This window comes from Herpailurus yagouaroundi, unplaced genomic scaffold (genome assembly GCF_014898765.1).
Source record: "Herpailurus yagouaroundi ecotype Mexico unplaced genomic scaffold, PumYag 67294, whole genome shotgun sequence".
NCBI lineage: Eukaryota > Metazoa > Chordata > Mammalia > Carnivora > Felidae > Herpailurus > Herpailurus yagouaroundi.
In genome coordinates, this window is record NW_024420122.1 from 89,538 (window position 1) to 114,827 (window position 25,290).

General features: G+C 36.7%; 1 protein-coding gene across 1 annotated transcript; it reads right to left on the reverse strand.

Annotated features, from left to right (window-relative positions):
- Positions 1-436: 436 nt before the first annotated feature.
- Positions 437-24,846, reverse strand: LOC121024880 (spermidine/spermine N(1)-acetyltransferase-like protein 1). Its single transcript, XM_040467182.1, is given in 7 exon segments — positions 437-680; positions 683-763; positions 14,600-14,656; positions 15,229-15,330; positions 15,736-15,816; positions 21,661-21,712; positions 24,208-24,846. Coding segments are annotated over 7 exon segments (1,071 nt in total). The 5' UTR covers positions 24,823-24,846; the 3' UTR covers positions 437-597.
- Between the last annotated feature and the right edge of the window lie 444 nt (positions 24,847-25,290).

The following is a 25,290-nucleotide window of genomic DNA, read 5'->3' on the forward strand; positions in this document are numbered from 1 at the left end:
TCCCAATTTCAGCTGTGTTAAAGATGTGGAAATACAAGCATCTTAAATTTAGTGAGATATGGTAGGTAAAAAATATCCTAATGCTAAGTATAAAGTGATTTTTTTTTAAGTGATTCTTGATTTATCTGCTCTTTTGGATCATCAGCTCTGCTACTAGTCATTAGTATATTAGTTTGGATAAAGAAAGGAAAGTTGAGGGGCGCCTGGGTGGCGCAGTCGGTTAAGCGTCCGACTTCAGCCAGGTCATGATCTCGCGGTCCGTGAGTTCGAGCCCCGCGTCAGGCTTTGGGCTGATGGCTCAGAGCCTGGAGCCTGTTTCCGATTCTGTGTCTCCCTCTCTCTCTGCCCCTCCCCCGTTCATGCTCTGTCTCTCTCTGTCCCAAAAATAAATAACGTTGAAAAAAAAATTAAAAAAAAAAAAAAAAAGAAAGGAAAGTTGACTGTATCTGCCAAATCTGTTTCAAAGTAAAAGATCTGCTCAAACCAGAGTTTGATCACTTGCTGTATTGTACAACACTCAAAGTCAAACTGCTGTTGGACTCAGGTGACATTCAACTGTTGGAGCACATGTTGGGACTAGTTGAAATGAGTTATCTTTCACTCTTCTTTTGCAATATCCATAAGTTCTTGTCTGTTAAACCTGAACAGATGCCACCCCTCCTCAGAGGAAAGATCTAAAGCCCTCGATGAGTGTAGTAGTCAATAGAAGCCTGGTTCCAAATGACAACAAGAAAGTGCATGCAGTTACATTGGCTTCTGATGGCTGTTTAAAAACAAATAGAGGTTTAAAAACAAATAGAGATTATTTTTACTTGAAAGCATAATCTTCATTAACACATTTATTTAAGGTCAATTTGCAAGTTACTGTGTCTGTATAATACTTCCAAATAATAATACAATAGTTACCCTTGAAATTCACTAAAGCTATAAGAATAAAAAAGCCCTGTTGAGTTTTAAAAAGTCCAGAAGTAATTTGCGAAGTCTACTCATTGTTTTTTCTATAAATCCTATTCAGTTTTTTTCTTTATTCTACAGAAAAAGTTTCTAAAAGTTTCATATGCATTTCCAAAGAACAAAAGGACCTTGTTTTTATACTATGCTTTTTTTTATTAAAGTATAATTAACATACAATATTATATTAGTTTCAGGTGTACCATATAATGAGTCAAGAATTCTATGTTTCTCAGTGCTCATCAAATGTACTCTTAAATCCTCTTTTATTTCACACATCCTTCCCACCCACCTCCCCTCTGACAACCACCAGTTTGTTCTCTGTATTTAAGAGTGTTGTTTTGTTTGGCTTTTTTCTTCATTAGTTTTGTTTCTTAAATTACACATATGAGTGAAGTTATAAAGTATTTCTCTTTCTCTGACTTATTTCACTCAGTTATGTCCTCTAGGTACATTCATGTTGCAAATCATCCTTTGTGGCTCAGTAATATTTCATTGTGTGTTTATGTATATGTATGTGTATATACATACCACACTTTCTTATCCATTCATATGTTGTTGGACATATAGGTTGCTTCCACAGGTTGGCTACTGTAAATAATGCTACAGTAGACATAGGAGTGCATATATCTTTTTGAATCAATATTTTCATTTTCCTTGGATAAATACTCAGTAGAGGAATTATGGTATCATATGGTAATTTCTTTTTTAATTTTTTTGTGTAGAGTTCATTTTATTTTTTATTTTTCTAATATGAGATTTATTTTTTTGACTTTAATAATCATATTTTTATTTTTTTATTTTATTATTTTTTTTTTAATATGAAATTTATTGTCAAATTGGTTTCCATACAACACACAGTGCTCATCTTAACAGGTGCCCTCCTCAATACCCATCACTCACCCTCCCCTCCTTCCCACCCCCCATCAACCCTCAGGTTGTTCTCAGTTTTTAAGAGTCTCTTATGTTTTGGCTGTCTCCCACTCTAACCTCCTTTTTTTCCCCTTCCCCTCCCCCATGGTCTTCTGGTAAGTTTCTCAGGTTCCACATAAGAGTGAAAACATATGGTATCTGTCTTTCTCTGTATGGCTTATTTCACTTAACAGAACACTCTCCAGTTCCATCCATGTTGCTACAAAATGCCCTATTTCATTCTTTCTCACTGCCACATAGTATTCCATTGTCTATATAAACCACAACTTCTTTATCCATTCATCAGTTGATGGACATTAGGCTCTTTCCATAATTTGGCTACAGAAAGTGCTGCTATAAACATTGGGGTACAAGTGCCCCTATGCATCAGCAATCCTGTATCCCTTGGGCAAGTTCCTAGCAGTGCTATTGCTGTGTCATAGGGTAGATCTATTTTTAATTTTTTGAGGGACCTCCACACTGTTTTCCAGAGCAGCTGCACAAGTTTGCATTCCCACCAGCAGTGCAAGAGTGTTGCCCTTTCTCCACATCCTCTCCAGCAGGGATAGTCTCCTGATTTGTTCATTTTAGCCATTCTGACTGGCATGAGGTGGTATCTGAGTGTGGTTTTGATTTGTATTTCTCTGATGAGGGGAGATGTTCAGCATCTTTTCATGTGCCTGTTGGCCATCTGGATGTCTCCTTTAGAGAAGTGTCTATTCATGTCTTCTCACCTTTTTTTCACTGGATTATTTGTTTTTCGGGTGTGGAGTTTGGTGAGTTCTTTATAGATTTTGGATACTAGCCCTTTGTCTGATATGTCATTTGCAAATATCTTTTCCCATTCCATTGGTTGCCTTTTAGTTTTGTTGATTGTTTCCTTTGCAGTGCAGAAGGTTTTTATCTTCATAAGGTCCCAGTAATTCACTTTTGCTTTTAATTCCCTTGCCTTTGGAGATGTGACAAGTAAGAAATTGCTGCGGCTGAGGTCAGAGAGGTCTTGTCCTGCTTTCTCCTCTAGGATTGTGATGGTTTCCTGTCTCACATTCAGGTGCGTCATCCATTTTGAGTTTATTTTTGTGAATGGTGTAAGAAAGTAGTCTAGTTTTAATCTTCTGCATGTTGCTGTCCAGTTCTCCCAGCACCATTTGTTAAAGAGACTGTCTTTTTTCCATTGGATGTTCTTTCCTGCTTTGTCAAAGATGAGTTGGCCATACGTTTGTGGGTCTAGGTCTGGGGTTTCTATTCTATTCCATTGGTGTATGTGTCTGTTTTTGTGCCAATACCATGCTGTCTTGAAGATGACAGCTTTGTAGTAGAGGCTAAAGTCTCGGATTGTGATGCCTCCCGCTTTGGTCTTCTTTTTCAATATTTGTGTATTTGGGGTCTTTCTGGTTCCATACAAATTTTAGGATTGCTTGTTCTAACTTCGAGAAGAATGCTGGTGCAATTGTGATTGGGATTGTATTGAATGTGTAGATAGCTTTGGGTAGTATTATCATTTTAACAACATTTATTCCTCCAATCCATGAGCATGGAATGTATTTCCATTTCTTTGTATCTTCTTCAGTTTCCTTCATAAGCTTTCTATAGTTTTCAGCATACAGAACTTTTACATCTTTGGTTAGGTTTATTCGTAGGTATTTTATGATTCTTGGTGCAGTTTTGAATGGGATAAGTTTATTTGTCTGTTGCTTCATTATTAGTGTATAAGAATACAAATGATATGTGTACATTAATTTTGTATCCTGCAACTTTGTTGAATTCATGTATCAGTTCTAGCAGACTTTTGGTGGAGTCTTCTGGGTTTTCCATGTATAATATCATGTCATCTGCAAAAAGTGAAAGCTTGACTTCATCTTTGCCAATTTTGATGCCTTTGATTTCCTTTTGTTGTCTGATTGCTGATGCTAGAACTTCCAGCACTATTTTAACAACAGCGGTGAGAGTGGGCATCCCTGTCATGTTCCTGATCTCAGGGAAAAAGCTCTCAGTTTTTCCCCATTGAGGATGATGTTAGCTGTGGGCTTTTCATAAATGGCTTTTATGATCTTTAAGTATGTTCTTTCTATCCCGACTTTCTTGAGAATTTTCATCAAGAAAGGAGTTGAATTTTGTCAAATGCGTTTTCTGCATCAATTGACAGGATCATATAATTCTTATCTTTTCCTTTATTAATGTGATGTATCACACTGATTGATTTGCAAATGGTGAGCAAGCCCTGCTTCCCAGGAATGAATCCCACTTGTTCAAGGTGAATAATTCTTTTTATATGCTGTTGAATACAATTTGTTAGTATCTTATTGAGAATTTTTGCATCCATATTCATCAGGGATATTGGACTGTAGTCCTCTTTTTTTGCTGGGTCTCTGTCTGATTTAGGAATCAAATAATGCTGGCTTCATAGAATGAATCTGGAAGTTTTCCTTCCCTTTCTATTTTTTGGAATAGCTTGAGAAGGATAGGTATTATCTCTGCTTTAAACGTCTGGTAGAACTCCCCTGGGAAGCCATCTGGTCCTGGACTCTTATTTGTTGGGAGATTTTTGATAACCGATTCAATTTCTTCGCTTGTTATGGGTCTGTTCAAGCTTTCTATTTCCTCCTGATTGAGTTTTGGAAGTGTGTGGGTGCTTAAGAATTTGTCCATTTCTTCCAGGTTGTCCAATTTGTTGGCATATAATTTTTCATAGTATTCCCTGATAATTGCTGTATTTCTGAGGGATTGGTTGTCGTAATTCCATTTTCATTCATGATTTTATCTATTTGGGTCATCTTCCTTTTCTTTTTGAGAAGCTTGTCTAGAGGTTTATCAATTTTGTTTACTTTTTTTAAAAAAAACAACTCTTCATTGATCTGCTGTAATTTTTTTTTTTTTAGATTCTATATTGTTTATTTCTGCTCTGATCTTTATTATTTCTCTTCTGCTGGGCTTGGGGTGTCTTTGCTGTTCTGCTTCTATTTCCTTTAGGTGTGCTGTTAGATTTTGTATTTGGGATTTTTCTTGTTTCTTGAGATAGGCCTGGATTGCAATGTATTTTCCTCTCAGGACTGCCTTCGCTGCATCCCAAAGCATTTGGATTGTTGTATTTTCATTTTCATTTGTTTCCATATATTTTTCAATTTCGTCTCTAATTGCCTGGTTGACCCATTCATTCTTCAGTAGGGTGTTCTTTAACCTCCATGCTTTTGGAGGTTTTCCAGACTTCTTCCTGTGGTTGATTTAAGTTTCATAATATTGTGGTCTGAAAGTGTGCATGGATCTCAATTCTTGTAGACTTATGAAGGGCTGTTTTGTGACCCAGTATGTAATTTATCTTGGAGAATGTTCCATGTGCACTTGAGAAGAACATATATACTGTTGCTTTGGGATGCAGAGTTCTAAATATATCTGTCAAGTCCATCTGATCCAATGTCTCATTCAGAGCCCTTCTTTTCTTTATTGACCCTGTGTCTAGGTGATGTATCCATTGTTGTAAGTTGGGTATTAAAGTCCCCTGCAATTACCACATTCTTATCAATAAGGCTGCTTATGTTTGTGATTAATTGTTTTATATATTTGGGGGCTCCCGTATTCGGTGCATAGACATTTTTAATTGTTATTTCTTCCTGATGGATAGACCTGTAATTATTATTTAATGTCCTTCTTCATCTCTTGTTACAGCCTTTATTTTTTTTTTTTAACGTTTATTTATTTTTGAGACAGAGAGAGACAGAGCATGAATGGGGGAGGGTCAGAGAGAAGGAGACACAGAATCTGAAACAGGCTCCGGGCTCTGAGCTGTCAGCACAGAGCCTGATGCAGGGCTTGAACTCAGGGACTGCGAGATCATGACCTGAGCCGAAGTCGGCCACTTAACCGACTGAGCCACCCAGTGCCCCATTGTTACAGCCTTTAAATTAAATTCTAGTTTGTCTGATATAAGTATGGCTACTCCAGCTTTCTTTTGACTTCCAGTAGCATGACAGATAGTTCTCCATCCCCTCACTTTCAATCTGAAGGTGTCCTCAGGTCTAAAATGAGTCTCTTGTAGACAGCAAATAGATGGGTCTTGTTTTTGTTTTTTTGTTTTTTTTTTTTTTTATCCATTCTGATACCCTATGTCTTTTGGTTGGAGCATTTAGTCCATTTACATTGTGTTTTTATTGAAAGATAAGGGTTTAGAGTCATTCTGTTGTCTGTAGCTTTCATGCTTGTAGTCATGTCTCTGGTACTTTGTAGTCCTTGCAACATTTCACTCACAGAATCCCCCTTAGGATCTCTTGTAGGGCTGGTTTACTCGTGATGAATTCCTTCAGCTTTTGTTTGTTTGGGAAGACCTTTATCTCTCCTCTTCTGAATGACAGCCTTGCTGGATAAAGGATTCTGGGCTAAATAATCTTTCTGTTCATCACATTGAAGATTTCCTGCCATTCCTTTCAAGCCTGCCAAGTTTCAGTAGATAGGTCTGCTACTATTCTTATGTGTCTACCTTTGTAAGCTAGAGCCTGTTTATCCCTAGCTGCTTTCAGAATTTTCTCTTTATCCTTGTATTTTGCCAGTTTCACTATGATATGTCATGCAGATCGATTCAAGTTATGTTTGAAGGGAGTTCTCTGTGCCTCTTGGATTTCAATGCCTTTTTCCTTCCCCAGGTCAGGGAAGTTCTCAGCTATGATTTGTTCAAGTACACCTTCAGCCCCTTTCTCTCTCTTTTTCTTCTGGAATTCCTATGATATGGATATTGTTCCATTTGATTGCATTATTTAGCTCTCTAATTCTCCCCTCATACGCCTGGATTTTTTTTTATGTCTCCTTTTCTCAGCTTCCTCTTTTTCCATAAATTTATCTTCTACTTCAACCTATTCTCTCCTCTGTCTCTTCAATCTGTGCTATGCCCATCTCCATTTTATTTTGCATCTCATTTATAGCATTTTTTAGTTCCTCATGACTATTTCTTAGTCCCTTGGTCTCTGTAGCAATAGATTCTCTGCTCTCCTCTATGCTTTTTTTCAAGCCCAGCGATTAATTTTATGACTATTATTCTAAATTCTTGTTCCGTTATATTGCTTAAATCATTCTTTTTTTTTTCACATTGAGTAGATGGTCTTTATTTTATTTTATTTTATTTTATTTATTTTTTAATATGAAATTTATTGTCAAATTGGTTTCCATACAACACCCAGTGCTCATCCCTAAAGGTGCCCTCCTGAATACCTATCACCCACCCTCCCCTTCTTCCCACCCCCTATGTACCCTCAGTTTGTTCTCAGTTTTTAAGAATCTCTTATGCTTTGGATCTCTCCCTCTCTAACCTTTTTTTTTTTTTTTTTCCTATTTAATTTGTTAGCTGTCGCTACTTCCTGGAGTTTCTTTTGAGGAAAATTCTTCCATTTCATCACTCGGGTAGTTCCTGTGGTGGCTCCAAACTGCAGGGCACTTCCACTGTGCTGTGTGGAATAACTTTCGTTGGTGGGCGGGGTGCAGTCAGGTTGGATGTCTGCCCCCAGCCCACCGCTGGGACCAAAATCAGACTGCTGTGTACCATATCTTGCCCTCTCCCAAGGGCAGGACACACTGTGGAGTGGTGTGGCCCCTATATGGGCTACTTGCACCCTGCCAGGCTTGTGCTGCTTCAATGGGATCTGGCATATTAGCAGGGGTGCACAGGGGCGGGAGGGGCAGGCTTAGCTTGATTTGCCATTGGAGGGGCCCTGCAGCATCAGGAGAGATGGATCCACAGAAGCACAGCATTGGGCATTTGCAGGGTGCAAGCAAGTTCGGTGAGGGAACTGGTTCCCTTTGGAATTTCGGCTGGAGGATGGGAGGGGGAGATCACGCTTCACAGCACCTTTGCTCCCCCTCAGAGCTGAGCTCTGTCTTCTGGGGCTCAACAACTCTCCCTCCCTGCATCCTCTCACCCTCCCCGCTCTCCGAGTGCAGAGCTGTTGACCTTTAACATTCCAGATATTAAGTCCCGACGGCTGTCAGAACTCATGGAGTCCGGCCCCTCCGCTTTTGCAAGCTAGACTTCGGAGGCTTTGCCTTGCCCATTGGGCTGCCCCTCCACTGCCTGGCTCCCTCCCGCCCGTCCATATAGCACACATTGCCTCTCCACCCTTCCTACCCTGTTCCGTGGGCCTCTTGTCTATGCTTGGCTCTGGAGAGTCTGTTCTGCTAGTCTTCAGGTGGTTTCCTGGGTTATTTAGGCAAATATGGGTGGAATCTAAGTGATCAGCAGTACAAGGTGAGCCCAGTATCCTCCTACGCCACCATCTTCTTTTTTAAATTTTTTGAGGAACCTCCATAATGTTTTCCACAGTGGCTGTACCACCTCTGTTCTCAACAACAGTAAATGAGGGTTCCTTTTTTGTTTTTTACATCCTCACCTTGTATGTTTGATATTAGACATTCTGACGGGTATAAAGTGATATGTCATTGTGGTTTTAATTTGCATTTCCCTGATAGTGATGTTGAGCATCTCTTCTTTTGTCTGTTGGCCATCTGTATGTTTTCTTTGGGAAAATACCTTTCACTTCCCCTGTCCACTTTTTAATTAGATTATTTGTTTTGGTGTTAAGTTGTAGAAGTTGTTTACATTATTTTAGATGTTATCCTGGTATTAGATATGACATTTGCAAATATCTTCTCCTATTCAGTAGATACACTTTTTGTTTTGCTGATGGTTTCCTTTCCTGTCTAAAAGGTTTTTATTTTGCTATAGTCCTAATAGTATAATTTTACTTTTGTTTCCTTTGCCAGACAAGACATCTAAAAAATATTTTTATGGTTGATGTTAAATAAATTACTGCCTATGTTTTCTTCTAGGAATTTTATGGTTTGAGGTCTTACACTTAGATATTTAATCCATTTTGAGTTTATTTTTGTGTATGATGTAAGAAAATGGTCAAGTTTCATTATTCTCATGTAGCTGTGCATTTTTCCAACACCATTTGTTGAAGAGACTGTCTTTTTCTCATTGGATATTCTTGCCTCCTTTATCATAGATTAATTGGCCATAAAAGCATGGATTTATTTCTGAACTCTGTTTAGTTCCATTGATATATGTGTCTATTTTTGTGTCAGTAAAATGCTGTTTTGATTATTCTGTAGTATATCTTTAAACCTGGGATTGTGATGTCTCCAGTTTTGTTCATTTTTGAGATTGCTTTGGGCATTCAGGGTCTTCTGTGGTTCCATAGATATTTTAAGATTATTTTTTTCTAATTCTGTGAAAACAAATTGGTATTTTGATAAAGATTGCATTCAATTTGTAGACTGCTTTGGGTAGTATGGACATTTCAACAATACTGGTTCTTCCACCTCATGAGCATGGAATCCCTTTTCGTTTGTTTGTGTCATCTTCAATTTCTTGCATCAGTGGTTTGTAGTTTTTGGAGTAGATTGTTCACCTCCTTGGTTAAGTTTATTCCTAGGCATTTTACTCTTTTTTGTCCAATGGTCAGTGGACTTGTTTTATTTATTTTTCTGATATTTCTTTATAAGTATTATAGAAATGCAACAGATTTTGGTATACTAATTTTGTATTCCATGTCTTTACTGAATTCATTTATCAGTTCTACTAGTTTTTGGTTGAAATGTTTAGGGTTTTCTCTATATATTATGTCATCTGCTGATACTGAAAGTTTTACTTCTTCCTTACCAAGTTGGATGCCTTTTCTTTTTCTTGTCTGGTTTCTGTGGCTAGGACTTAAGTTCTATGTTGAATAACAATAGTAAGAGTAGACATCCTTGTCTTGTTTATGATCTTAGAGGAAAAGCTCTCAGTTTTTCACCATTGAGGATGCTGTTAACTGTGGGATTTCCATATATGGCCTTAATTGTGTTGAGGTATATTTCCTCTAGACCTCCTTTGTGGAGAGTTTTTCTCATGAATGAATGTTGTACTTTGTCAAATGTTTTTGCTACGTCTACTGAGATGATCATATAGTTTTATCCTTTTGCTTGTTAATGTGATGTATCATATTGAATTGTGAATATTGGATCACCCTTACATCCATGGAATAAATCCCACCTGATCATAGGGAATAATTGTCTTAAAATGAATGGTTGCATTTGGTTTGCTAATATTACGTGATAATTTTTGCACCCATGTCCATCAGAGATATTGGCCTTTAGTATTCTTGTTTTGTAGTGTATGTGGCTTTGGTTTCAGGGTAATACTGGAAAATGAGTTTGGAAACTTTCCTTTTTCATTTTTTGGATTAACTGAAGAATAAAAGGTATTAACTCCTCTTTAAATGTCTAATAGAATTCATCTGTGATGCCATCTGATCCTAGACTTTCGTTTGTTTAGAGTTTTTGATTGCTGATTCAACTTCATTGCTAGTAATCAGTCTATTCAAATTTTCTATTTCTTCCTGATTCAGTTTTGGAAGGTCATATATTTCTAGAAATTTATGCATTTGTTATAGGTTGTCTAATTTGTTGCATACAATTTTTCATAATATTCTATTATAATCCTTAGTATTTCTGAGGTATTGGTTGTTATTTCTCCTTCATTTCTAATTTTGTGAGTCTTCTCTCTTCTTTTTTTAATGAGTCTGTCTAAAGGTTTATCAATTTTGTTGATCTTTTCAAAGAACTAGCCCCTGGTTTCATTTATCTGTCCTATTGCTTTTCTTTTTTTAGTTTCTATTTAATTGATTTCTGCTGTAATCTTCATTATTCCCTTCCTTCTACTGGCTTTCGGCTTTGTTCTTGTTGTAGCTCTTTTATGTGTAAGGTTAGGTTTTTTACTTGAGCTTTTTTTTAGTTCTTCCAGTAGACCTATATTGCTCTAATCTTTCCTCTTAAATCAGCTTTTGCTGGATCCCAAAGATTTTGGATCATTGTGTTTTCATTTTCATTTGTCTCCATGTACTTTTTTCCCCCTCTTTGATTTCTTGTTTGACCCACTCATTGTTTAATAGCATGTTATTTAACATCCATGTATTTGTGTTCTTTCCAGTTTTTTCTTGTGTTTGATTTCTAGTTTTCATGTAATTGTGGTTAGAAAAAGATGCATGATAGATTTTAATCTTTTTATTTATGGAGACTTGTTTTGTGGCCTAACATGTGGTCTGTTCTGGAGAATGTTCCTTATACAGTATTTGTGTAAAGTTTATTTTGTCTGATATAAGTATTGGTACCCCAGCTTTCTTTTCAGTTCCATTTGCATGGTAAATGTTTTTCCATCCCTTCACTAGCAATCTGCATGTAACTTTTAGTTCTGAAGGGAGACTTTTGTAGGTAGCATATCAATGGGGCTTGCTTTTATATCCACTCAGTCACCCTCTGTCTTTTGATTGCAGCATTTTGTTCATTTACATTTAAAATAATTATTGATAGGTATTATTGTCATTTGTTAGTTGTTTTACAGGTATCTTTTTAGTTCTTCTCAAGTATCTTTTTCTCTTGTTCTCTTCCCTTGTCTTTGATAGCTTTCCATATTGATATGCTTGGGTTCCTTTCTCTTAATTTTTTGTGTATCTATTAGACATTTTTTTAAGAGAGTGTAAGTGGGGGAGGAGGCAGAGGGAAGGGAGAGAGAGAGGCAGAGAGAGAAATAAAGAATCTCAAGGAGGCTCCACACTCAGTGCAGAGCCCAATGTGGGGCTCAAACCCACAACCCTGGGGTCATGACCTAAGCCAAAATCAAGAGTCAGAAGCTCAACCAACTGAGCCACCCTGGCTCCCCATTAGACATTTTGGATTTGTGGTTTTTCATTAGGCTCATATATAACATGCATACAGTGTAGCAGTCTATATTAAGTTAATGGTTGATTACATTTGAGCCCATTCTAAGAGAAGTAAGTTTTTATACTCCCCCCACATTTTATGTATAATATGTCCTACTTTACATCTTTTCATTTTGTGAATCCTTTGACTGATATATCTACACTTGATCTTACTGCTTTTGTGTTTTAATCTTCATATTGGTTTTATAAGTGATTCATCTATGGCTTTTAATTTGTATTCAATGAAAATTTTTTCTCTCATAATTTCTTACTCCTGATTATCACGTTTTCTTCCCACTCAAAGAATTCCCTTTAATGTTTCTTGTAAGGCTGGTTTAGTGGTGATGAACTTTAATTTTTGTTTGGTTGGGAAGCTCTTTATCTCTACTTCTATACTGAATGATAACCTTGCTGGATAGCCATGAAATGAGTATTCTTGGTTGCAGGTTTTTTTTTCCTTACATCATTTTGAATATATTATGCCACTCCTTTCTGGCCTGCCGTTTCTGCTGAAAAATCAGCTGATAGCTTTATGGTGTTTCCCTTGTATGCACCTTTTCTTTTCTCTTCTTTTCAAATTCTCTATCACTACTTTTTTTTTTTGCCATTTTGTTTATTATGTGTGTTGGTGTGAATTTCCTTGGGTTGATTTTGTGGAGACTCTGTGCCTTCTGGATCTGGGTGTATGTTTCTTTCCCCAGATTTAAGGAAGTTTTTAGCTATTATTTCTTCAAATAAATTTTCTACCTCCTTTTTTTTTCCTGTTCACCTTTGTTACTTTCTGTTACTCTTGTCTTCCAGTTCACTGATCTGTTCTGCTTCCTCTAATCTATTGATTCTCTCTAGTCTAATTTTCATTTCAGTTATTAAATTAGTCATCTGATCGGTTCTTTTTATGTTTTCTATCTCTTGTTGAAGGTGTCCCTGAGATTTTCCACTTTTCTCAAGTCCAATATCTTTATGACCATTAATTTGGTTTCATTATCAAGTATCTTACCTCCATTTCATTTAGCTCTTTTGCTGTGGTTTTGTCTTGTTCTTTCATTTCGGATATATTCCTGTGTCTTATTTTGTCTACCTCTCTGTTTATATTTATTAGGAAAGTCAGTTATGACTCCTGATCTTGAATGTAGTGGCCTTACAAAGAAGAGGTCCTGTGGTGCCCTGTAGCACAATGTCCTCTCTTCACCAGAACCAGATGCTTCATGGATATCTTCTATGTGGTTTGCGTATACCCTACTGTTGTGGTTAAGCCTTATTTGCTTTCAGTCCAGTTGGTTGTACTTGCCTCCTGTACTTGACTATTGTGGGCCATGTTTGGTCCTGTGCTGTTAAGGGTCAATTCTGTGGCTACAGTGCACTTATAGTTGGGCATTGTCAGAAGTCAGATCAAATGCCTTCCCTATACCTGGTTTGCTGGGGCTGAGGTCATGCCAAACTGCAGTGTTGTCCCTGTGTTGTCTCCTGAGAGGTTTATTTTGGTGGGCAGAGGCTGCAGACAAATCAGATGCCTGTCACCATTTTGTCTCTTAGGGCTGTGGTAGCACCAACCTGCAAGGTGTTCTCCCTGCCTTATACCCTGAGGCTTTTGTTAGTGGGCAGGGCTGGCAGACCAGATGCCTGCCCCCAAACTGCTATAGCTGCAGTAACCCCAAGCTGCAGGACTCTCTCCCTGTGCTACCCCTGAGAGATTTTGGTTGGTGGACAGGGCTAGTTTTCAGATCACATCCCTAACCCCAGTCCATCTTCTAGTGTTCCAGATGCACTGATCAGCTTGGTACTCTCTTTGCACTGCCAGTTATAAGGTTTGGCTGCTTAAGGCTACAGTTGAACTGGTGTGTGTGGTTATCTTTCCCTCTCTCCAGGGCAGGAGTCATTTTGGACTGGTGCAGGTCACTGCCAGAGCTGCTTGAATAAGACATGGCAGGAGCTGCTTTGGGACTCCTGCTGAATGAAGCAGGTTTGACAGAGTGGATCCACAGTGGAATGTTGGGTGGGATGCATGGTATTTGTAAGGTAGATGCAATCTACCCCCTATTACCTGCAAGTCTCCAGCTATCTAGGGTGGGAGGTAAGCGGTGGGGGGGGGGGGGGGGCACCACAAGGAGAGAAATGGTTCCCAGCACCTCTTTTATTCTTTGAGTAGTCTCCCAAAGATCTCTGCCCCTCTAGCACATATTCTGAGATTTGTAAATGAATCTTCTGGGATACCCCAGGCACATTTCACACTGCTGCTTCTATGTTGTATCTGGTGAGGTTGTTTGTTATACTGTCTCTTTAAGGTTGGGGACTCAGTTTCCTATTTCCCTTTTGCTCTCAGTACTAATCCCACTGATTACTAAAGTTCTTAGAGTTAAGCCCAGCTGGTTGTAAAAACTCAGGAAGTTAAGTCCCATGGTTTTCAAAGACAAATGTTAGGGGGATTTGTCTTCAGGGCAGATTCCCCCATGCCTGGGCTCCCTTCTGTGTGCTTATGGTGTCCCTCTCACTTGTGTTTAGTCTCCCCAGAATTTGGTTCCTGACCTTATCTCTGCCTGTCTCATCCTTTTAAATGTGGCCTTCTCTCTTTGAATAACTGTGGAAAGTCTGTTCTGCTAGTCTTTGGGTTATTTTCTGGGTTGGTTGCACTGAAGTAGCTGGTATCTAGGTGTGTTCCTGGGCCAAAGTGAGCTTAGGAGGCTCCTACTCCTCCAACTTCTAGAAGTCGTTTTTATGTTATTCTTATATTCATACCATGGACCTATTTTCTGGGTAGAATTGCCTTCTAATCTCCCTTTTGCTTACTTCTGCTTTATAGCAGAGGTATGTAGTATGGTTGTGGATTATATAGAAATCAATTTTTGGTTACATATAATTCAAATATAATTTATATGAGTATCTGATTTGAAGATCTAGTTTAGTTGAAACAAAAAGAGTAAGTACATTTTGAGGCTATGTTCAGAATGTGAGAAAAATTATCCAATTTATACCCAATTAAATAATAATGAAGAAAAAGATAGTATATAGAATACCAATACTAAATGTAATATGTACCTGACTTAACCTTTTCAACATTTCTGCTCCAATACCTAGACCTTTTAAATAGGTAATAGGAAATGAGCCATGAGTTGAAAAAATCCACTTAACACATTTATTTACTTTAATCTTAAAGAAGTAAAATTTAAAACCTGTATCTGGCCATTATATATTCTTAATATCTTGTGTTGAAACTCAACTCATTAATGTATTAATTTTTTTCCTAATTTTAATGAGGTTCCAAAGGTAATAGAAAAGATTTTGGATTTATTTTAAAGATTGGTGAAGCAGAAATGAGACCCTGACACTATCATAATATAGTATATTTCTTATTCACTTTTAGACAAAACAACCCAAAATATAAAAGCATGCTTTTTAAAGATAAAAGGGTAGCTATGATAATTTGGCTTATTCAAGCCTTGATGGGAACTAATAAGAAAGTATTTTTCTAACCTGTGATTGAGTTTTCACCATATGCGGGGATAACTAGAATAGTGATCAGGTTCATGAAATAGAAGTGAGTTACATAAACTAACTTAAACACCATATTTGTACTGAAACCCTATCTCTACTCTTTAAAATATACCATTTTAATTTTTAAACTATAAGTAATATATAAGTGTAGCTTGACCTCGGTAAGCTTGTATGACATAAAAGTCCTCTAGGTAAAGTAACTTGCCAATCCAGGGGTCATACATAAAGTAGTACATGGCAAATCCAATAGTCATTTTGCCTAGAAAAAGGAAGAGAGGGTACAACGAAGTTAATGCTTTAAATCTTACAGTGTTCTTTCTTCTAAAATTGAATATCTTAGTGTTTTCTTTAGCTATTAAACTAATAAAAACTTACTGGACAAAATTTCAATACAAAAATATATAATGTAGGCTTAAGCCCCTTATAACACAAACTTTAAAAGATAAGCCATCTTTTAACAATGTAGAGTATATTCTTCCAATTTTTTTCTATGCATATACAAACATAAATATATACCATACATTTTCTTTAAAAAAAAAAAAACCTGAGTTTATGTACTTATATTCTTCTCTGTTTAATAGTAATCATATGCTATCAAACTGTTCTTCATTTTCAGGGTAGAGAAAGTATACTACAGATTAAATTGGAGAAGGATTTCTTTTACCTGATGGTTTTTGTTTGTTGTGTACTTCTGCAATCAGGCAATAGAAAAGGGGATTGTTCCCAAAGCCATCCCCTAGTAAATCTGAAATATTAATTCATATACAATATGTTAGAAAGTTTATAGTAGAGGAAAGGAAGATGGTAGAGTAGACAGCATCAGGAATTCATCTCTTCACCTATACAACTGTACTGGCAGAACCTGAAGTAAATATTTTGGAACTCTAGAGTTTATTTGAATACTTGAAGCTTCCAGAGGGCAGCTTGGCTGGTAAATTGCAGTTAATTTTGGTCAAATACAGCCATCATCCCACTGGTGGCTTCCAAGCTTCCCCTGCCCTGCTTGCCTCATGGCAGCAGTGTAGGGACAGCAACTTGAATTGCTGAGTGGTTTGCTAGAGCCAGGGTAGGCATTAGGGAACTTATCCTCCAAATATTGGAGTTCTGTGTTCTTACCATGAATTGCTATTCTGAAGGCTGAGGTTAGAGCTTTGAAGTTAGCCATCATTCTTCCAATCTCCACCAAATAAAGCAGCTTCCAGATGTAAAAGGAGCCACACCTGTTTTGTTTAGCATTCAAAACCAACCACATATACAGAGAATCTAGAAAGCTACTATGCATGACAAGGGAAAGATACAGAAAAAAACCTCAGAATACCGTAAACATTCAGAACACTGTAAACATTTAACTCAGGCTGATTTCTGACACAGAGACACCAAAAACAATTAAAAAGCAAAACAAAACAAAACAAAAAAACATCCATCCCTGGGAAGGGGGAGAATTTGTTTCCAGAGTTAACATATTAGAAGACTCAAATGTCCAGTTTTCAAGAAAAATCACAAGGCATACAAACAAATTGGAAAGTATGCCCCATTCAAAAGAATGAAGTAAATCAATAGAAAACATACCTGAGGAAGGCCCAGATATACTATTAGACAAAGACAAAAACAAATGTCTTAAAGATGCCCAAAGGGCTAAAGGAAAAACATGCACAAAAACAGGAAACAAAAGTATGAACAAAATAAGAATATCAATGACAAAATACAAATTGAAAAAAAGAACCCCCGAACAAGAAATTCTAAAGCTGATAAGTATAATAATTGAAATGAGTTATGCACTGTAGAGGTTAAAAATCAGACCTCTGCTAGCAGAAGAAAAAAGTCAGTGAATATGAATATAGGATAATTGAAATTATCAAGTCAGGAAAAGAGAAATAATGAAGAAAAGTAAACCAGAGCCTAAGGGCTTTGTGGAACACTATCAAGTTGGCCAGCATACACAGTATAAGACAGATTCTCAGAAGGATAAAAGAGAGAAAAAGAGTAAAAAAGAATATTTGAAGAAATGATGGCTGAAAACTTCCCAAATTTGAATCAAGAAATGAATCTACAAATCCAAAAAGCTCAATAAACTCCAAGTAGTATAAATCCAAAAAAATCAACACCAAGACACATTATAATGAAACTGCTGAAAGACAAAGAGAAAAATCTTGAAGACAGCAAGAAAGAAATAACTTGTCACATACAATGGATCATCAATGGGATCATCTTTTTTGTTTTAAATTTTTTAATGTTTGTTTATCTTTGAGAGAGAGACACACACAGAGTGTGAGTGGGGGAGGTGCAGAGAGAGAGAGGGAGACAAAGAATCCAAAGCAGTCTCTACGCTGTCAGTACAGAGCCTGATGCGGGGCTTGAACTCACAAACCTCAAGATCATGACCCGAGCTGGAGTCAGATGCTTAACTGACTGAGCCACCCAGGCACCCCAATAGGATCATCTTCTGATTTCTCATCTGAAACCTTGGAGACCAGAAGGCAGGGGATTGATCTTTAAGAATGCTGGAGGGAACCTGTCAACTGAGAATTTTGTCTCCACCAGAACTGTGCTTCAAAAATGAAGGAGAAATTGAGACATCCCTAGATCACCACCAAAGCAAACAAACAAACCTGAGGGATTTCATTATCACTAGACCTTCCCTGGATACAATGCTAAAAGGAGTCCTTTAGGTTGACATGAAAGAAAGCTAGATAGTAACTCAAAACCACATGAAGAAATAAAAATAAAGGTACCTAGTTAAAGGTAAATGCAAAAGCAATTATAAGGAAAGGACTAGAGTTATTTTAATTTTGTTTGTAACTCCACTTTTATTTTCTATATGATTTAAGGATAACTGCATAAAATTAGTTAATATATGTTATTGGGCCCACAGTCTGTGAAGATGTAATCTCTAACATCAATAACATACAAAGGGGGGGAATGGAAATTTATTATTTTGTATGCCATTGGAATTAGACTAGTATAAATTCAAATTAGATTGTTATAATTTTAGGATGTTAAATCTAGTCCCAGTAATAACCACAAAGAAAATAGTTATAAAATATACACATAAGGAACTGAGAAGGGAATCAAAACATTTCAACACAAAAATCAACAAAACACAAAAGAAGGTGGAAATAAGGAACAAAAATACTGTATGGCATATAGAAAACAGCAAAATGGCAGAAGTCCCTCCTCAGTGATTACTTTAAATGTAAATGGATTAAATGGTCTAATCAAAAGACAGAGTTTAGCAGAATGGATTAAAAAAATAATCTAACTCTATGCTGTCTATAGGAGACTCATTTTAGATTAAAAACACACATAGAAAAGTTGACAGTGAAATAATGGAAAAAGATATTTCATGCAAATAGTAACCAAGAGAAAGCTGAGGTTATTGTACTAATAACAGACCCAATAGACTCTAAGTTAAAAACTGTTACAAGAAACAAAGAACGAGGTTATATAATAATAATAAAAGGGTCAATTCACCAAGAAGATACAGCATTTATAAACATTTATGTACCAATCAGGGCTCCAAAATACATGAGGCAAATATTGACAGAATCGAAGATAGAAAAAGATAGCTCTACAATAATAGTAGAACACTTCAGTACTTCAATTTCAGTAATGTACTGAACAACCAGACAGACGAAAATTAATTTACTAGATCATTTGAACAATACCGATCAAATGGACCTAAAAGAAATATACAGTACACTCCATCCAACAACAACATAATGCACATTTTTCTCAAGTGCACATGGAAGTTTCTCTAGGATAGACTATATGTTAGGCCACAAAACAATAAATTTTGGAAGATTTAAATCATACAAAGTATCTTTTCAATGAAACTAGAAATCAACAGCAGAAGCAAACTATAAATATCACATATTTAGAAATTAATGCACTCTTAACCAATAGGTCAAAGAAGAAATCACAAGGGAAATTAGAAAACACTTAGAGATGAATGAAAATGAAAATACAACATATGAAAGTTGTGGAATGCAGTGAAAGCAGTGCTTAGAAACTTACAGCTATAAATGCCCACATTTAAAAAAGAAAAGATCTCAAACAATAACCTAAAAACATATGCCTTAAGAAACTAGAAAAAAGGGAGAAAACTACGCCCAAAGCTAGCAGAAGGGAAGTAATAATAAAGTTTAGAACAGATATGAACAAAATAAAGGATAGAAATACAATAGAGAAAAATCAATAAAACCAAAAGTTGGTTCTTCGACAATGTCAACAAATTGACAATTGGACTGACAAAAAGACAGAAGATGCAAGTAATTGAAATCAGAAATAAAACACTACTACTGACCTTAAAGAGATAAAAAAAAAGATTATAAGTAAATACTATGAATTGTATACCAACAAATTAGATAACCTAGAAGAAAGGAACAAATTCCTTGAAAATTACAAATGACCTAAACTTATTCAAGAAAAGAAAAATCTGAGAAGACCTATAACAAGAGTTTGAATTAGTAATTAAAAATTTCAACAAAGAAAAGTCAGGGACTTTGAGATGGTTTCACTGGTGAATTCTATCAAACATTTAAAGAAGAATTAATGCAATCCTCAAACTCTTCAAAAAAGTTTGAAGAGGAAGAAATATGTCTTAACTCATTCTATGAGGTCAGTATTACTTTGATATCAAAGGCAGATAAAGACATCACAGGAGAACAAAAATACAGACCAGTATCCATCATTAGTATATATGCAAAGATGGGACGCCTGGGTAGCTCAACCAGTTAAGTGTCTGACTCTTGGTTTCAGCTCAGGTCATGATCTCATGGTTTGTGAGTTTGAGCCCTTCATTGGGCTCCTCTCTGACAGTGCAGAGCCTGCTTGGGATTCTCTCTTTCCCTCTCTGCCCCTCCCCTTATTGTGTGTTCTCTCTCAAAATAAATAAATAAACTGTATATATGTAGATGCAATGATCCTCAACAAAGTATAAGCAAACTGAATCCAACACCATAGTAAAAGAATCATTCACCATGACCCATGACCAAGTGTGATTTATCCTTGGAATGAAAGGATTGTTCAACATAAGAAATCAATTAATATAATATATCACATTAACATAACAAAAGAAAAGACCATGAACATCTCAATGCAGAAAAGGCATTTGACAAAATACAATACCCTTTCATGACAAAATCCCTCAGAAATCTAGGAATAGAGGAAAATTCCTCAACACAATAAAGGATACTCATTTAAAAAAATAGTTAACTTCATGCTCAATGGTGAATGGCTTAAAGCTTCCCCCTAAGATTAAGAACAAGATAAAGATACTTTAACTGCTGCTGTTCAACATTGTACTGGAAGTTATACCCAGAACTATTAGAAAAAGAAATAAAAGCTATCTAAATTAGAAAAAAAAAGAAGGGAAAAGAGTGGAGAGGGAAACAAACCACAAGAGACTCTTAATGATAGAGAACAAACTATGGGTTGAAGGAGGTGGGTGGGAGATGAGATAGATGGGTGATGGGTACTAAGGAGGGCACTTGCTGTGATGAGCACTGGGTGTTGTATGTAAGTGATGAATAACTGATTCTACTCCTGAAACCAATATTGTGCTGTATGTTAACTAAAATTTAAATTTTTAAAAAAATGAGAAAAAAAACAATAAATTAGGAAGAGGTAAAATGTTCTCTGCAGATGACAAAATCCTACTGGTAAAAAAAAATCCCAGAGGATCCAAAAGAAGGCTACTATGGCTAATAAAGGAATTCAATGAAGTTTCAGGCTGTAAGATCAACAAATAAAATTTTGTTTCTATACACCAAAGAACAAACTAAAAAGTAAACTAAGAAAGCAATTCCCTTTACAATAGCCCCTAAAATAAATACCTAGGAATAAATATAACCAAAAGGTGAAATATTTGTGTGCTGAAAACTACAAAAACATTACTGAAAGAAAAGAAGAACTAAATAAATTAAAAAACATCTTGTGTTCATAGATAAGTCTTAACGTTAAGATGCCAGTACTACCCAAAGTAATCTGAAGATTTGATGGAATCCCTATCAAAATTCCAAAATTCCAGTCCCTATCCCTTTTCACAGACATGGTAAAACCAATCCTCAAATTCATTTGGAATTCCAAGTGTATAATTTCATATGCTTTAATCATCTTTAAGTGTTTATATTTCCTTCCAAAAGAGTTCTTATTTGTTGCAAAACACTACCTATCTGTTTAATATTGCTGGCTATCAAAATGTAGTAAATATGTTGAAAATAGTTTGTCATTTTGTGTTTATCCATTTCATCCTATCAGGCTACTACCAACATATTGGGCATCAGGTTTACTTTTTTTGACCAGTTACATTTCTAATTCTACATTTTGAACATTACTTGAAGACTATTGCAGCCATAAAGATGCAAAAGCTTTTTAAATATCAACTTAATACTTAAAAAATGGGGAAAATAAAAAATAGTGGATCATTGACAAAGCTATCAAACTAATGTCCTGCATATGTAGATACTATTAATGGCACCATCTTTGTGTAACAAGGACAGCAGCTTCTGCATATCTAGCAACAAGTAGTATGTGTGCATACATTATGCCATATTTTTTTAATCTCTGAAAACATTATATAACATCTTACTCGTTACTGTTAACTTCACTGCATCCAGCATGTTCTTACAGGAAGCCAATTCCTGTCAAAGTAGAGGAAATTTTCAGTTTATAGTTTAGTAACAAATTCTCTTTTTATATAAAAATTTTTTAAGTTTATTTATTTTGAGAGACAGAACTAGCAGAGGAGCAATGGAGAGAGAGGGAGACAGAATCCCAAGCAGGCTCTGCACTGTCAGAATGGAACCTGATATGGGGCTCAAACTCACAAACCTGTGAGATCATGACTTGAATTGAAACCAAGAGCTGGATGCCTAACTGACTGAGCCACCCAGGCGCCCCAACAAATTCCTAAGATGATAATCATGATGGAGCACCTGAGTGGCTCAGTTGGTTAAGCATCCAACTCTTGATTTCAGCTCAGGTCATGATCTCATGGTCATGAGACTGAGCCCAGCATCGAGCTTTGTGCTGGGTGTGGAGCCTGCCTGCTTAAGATTCTCTCTCTCCCTCTCCTGCCTTTCCCCATCCGTGTTTTCTCTCTCTCTCTCTCTCTCTCTCTCTCTCTCTCTCAAAAAAAAAAAAAAGATGGTAATCATGAAGTTTTTATAAGTATTTATTTTTTATTTAGCATTTATTAACATAGGATGCCCCATGTAGTATTAATAAGTGAGTCAGAATTAGCTGCAGTCATCTAGAAACTTAAAATCTAAAACGGCACATGCAATAAAAGCACATATATGGAGAGATCAACTAAGTTGATACCTCACTTGTATAAATTTTGGTTGTCCAGGTAACTAGTCTTGAATACAACCAGAAATGTGGAAGTGGAAATTCCAAAAGGAATATTCAAGGTAGATGTCATAAAGTCTATATACAATAAAGCTAGTAGACTTTACAGAAAAGTCTGTCATGTTTGCCTGTAAGGTGTTATACTCAGTTTAACTTTAGACTTTGTCAATGTAGCTTTTCACTATATCATTTTTTTACACATTCACATTCATAGTTTGGATTATATGCTTGAAAAGGCATTCCCCATGTTCAGATTATTAGATAACAACATAAAGCTCAAAGCTAATTAATCATTACATTTCTGTCTATGATGCATAGTAAGTAATTTTGCTTTTCTATTATTTTTCAACAGTGAATACTCATTAAAATTATTCCCAAGAAAATTCTAGTGTATATTCAGGTATATGAGGCAAATTTAAAAGCAAATGTGGTCAGGGACTCCACAGATACAGGTTGAAGTGGGAGAGTCCAGTGATCTGTTTCTTCCTTAGTGATGTTTGGAAAGATAAAGAACATAAGTCTTCTGGATAGAGAGATTCACTCCCATTGAATAATAAATTTATTAATTGCCAACTGGGTGCCAGATACTAAGCTACAAAAAACTTAATTTTTTTTTCTGCCTGGAAAAATGTGCTTCCAGTACATAGTACTGTGCATAGTACCAGTATTGTGCATAGTACTTTGATCAATGATCTAATCATGTGATTAATGCCAGTTAGAGAAATGATATGGGAGAGTAGAATAGAATCGAAGACATGGAAGGATAACCACGTTCTTACAGATCTGTAATAGGACCTAGCATCATTTCAACAGATGTATTTCACTAGAAAACATTTTTGCCATTAAGACACATTCTTTTAAAAAAGGGAACAGAAACTTGGCCTGATTTAAGGATATATCATATATAGATATAGATATAGGTATATACCTTTTCATTGTAAAAAGTTTCCCTTATCTGTAACCTGTGCCTTATTCCAGTCTCATATTTACTCCATTGAAAATCTAGGCTGCCACATTTATATGGAATTGTTTAGGTTGTGCATCACATAACTGATTCTTTTGAGTGCCACAGAACTTAACAGTAACTATAGCTATTAGTGTTTCCCCTTTACTATACTGGGATGATTTCCATAAAAACCATTAAAATGGACTTTTAAATAAGAAATTTTTATCCCAGCTCCATGGACTCCTAGAAGTTGTCTGTGGATGGCTGCAGATGTGTGTCAGGGGTCAAAAAACTGTCTGAGTTGTATGGAATATTTTTTCTGAATTAATATTGTTTTGTATGGAAAATTTGTTCTGGATGAATATTGTTTTCTGCACAATCATGAGCTTCTACAAGTAGGTGTGGTCTTAAAAGCAACAAGACTCCCTACCCTAAAATCTTACCCATTAATACCTGAAATTCTGTGACTAATAGATCATTCATTTAAGTGAAGCATTTTTCTCTAAGATCTTTTTTTAAAGTTAAAATTTCCCCAAGAGAGACAACATATTAGGTCCCTGAAATGTCCATGAATTCATTCCCCCCACTTTGAGTCCCCTACTATAAGTCAAGAAATTTATGTGTAATTATATTATTACAACAATCTTTAATATAGATAGTACTACAATATTGATTATAGATGTAAAAATTGAAGCCTAGAGAGGTTAAGTAATTTCCAGAAGGTTGTGTACATGGGTCATAATTAGCAAAACTAGGAATCAAACCCAACCTATGCCTTCCTTACCCTCAGCCCTGAACTAATGCCATGTAACTCCACAGAATAAGAAGAAAGATGCTTACTTTAATTAGGTGCAGGATTTCTGGGCAATCATGAGCCTCTGCAGGTCTTACTCGGAAAGAATTCATTCTTGGTTGCCTCATGCCTGATTGGCTCCTTCCTGGATGGCTTATGCCTGGTTGGCTTGGGCCTGGTTTGTTCATGCCTGCTTTGCTTGTTCCTGATTGACTCCAGCCTGGTTGCCTCATTCCTGGTTGATTCATTCTGAATTGGCTCAGGCCTGGTTGCCTCATGCCTGTTTGACTTGGGCCTGATTGCCTCAGGCTTAGTTGACTTGTGCTGAATTGGCTTGAGCATGGTAGCTTCATGCCTGGTTGGCTTGGGCCTGGTTGACTTATGCTGAATTGGCTCAGATCTGTTTGCCTCATACCTGATTGACTTGTGCCTGACTGGCTTGGGCCTGGTTTTCTCAGGCCTAGGTGGCATGTGCCTCCTTGCCTCACCCCTGGTTGGCTCATACCTGGTTGTTTCATGCTCAGTTGGTTCATGTCAAGTAAACTTGTGTTCGGTTGGCTTATGTCCAGTTGGTACATACCAAATAAGCTCATTCCTGACTGGCTCATGCCTGGTTGATTCATGTCTGGTAAGCTTGATTGGTTCGTGCCTGATTGGTTCATGCCTAGTTGACTGAGGACTGGCTGGCAGATGATTGGTTGGCAGATGACTGGCCAATGACTAAGTGTCTTGATGGAACAGAAATTCTTGACTACAGTGCTGTGGTGGAAGGCAGTAGGAGGTTTCTGTTTTTTCTTAATTTGATTGGTACTTTTAGATACCCCTCTATCAAGATGAGAATGGGAAAAATAATGGAGGACTACCCAAAAAAGATTATTGATGCCTCTGCCTCCGATTTGCTGGAGTTGACCTCACCAGCGACCACAGCTGTAGGCTTGGCTGGGTTTCAGGTTGTCATCTGGCCCTTCTCTGCCAACAGGCCGTAAGTGAGGGGAAGAAGAAAATGACCCTCGGGGAGTATTTCTGCTTTACCCCCTTGCACAGTCACTGCGTCATAGTAATGAAGTCACAATGCTCATATTTATGAGCTTAAGTGCTCCCCCGTGTGGTGAGGGAGTGGTGAGACAAGG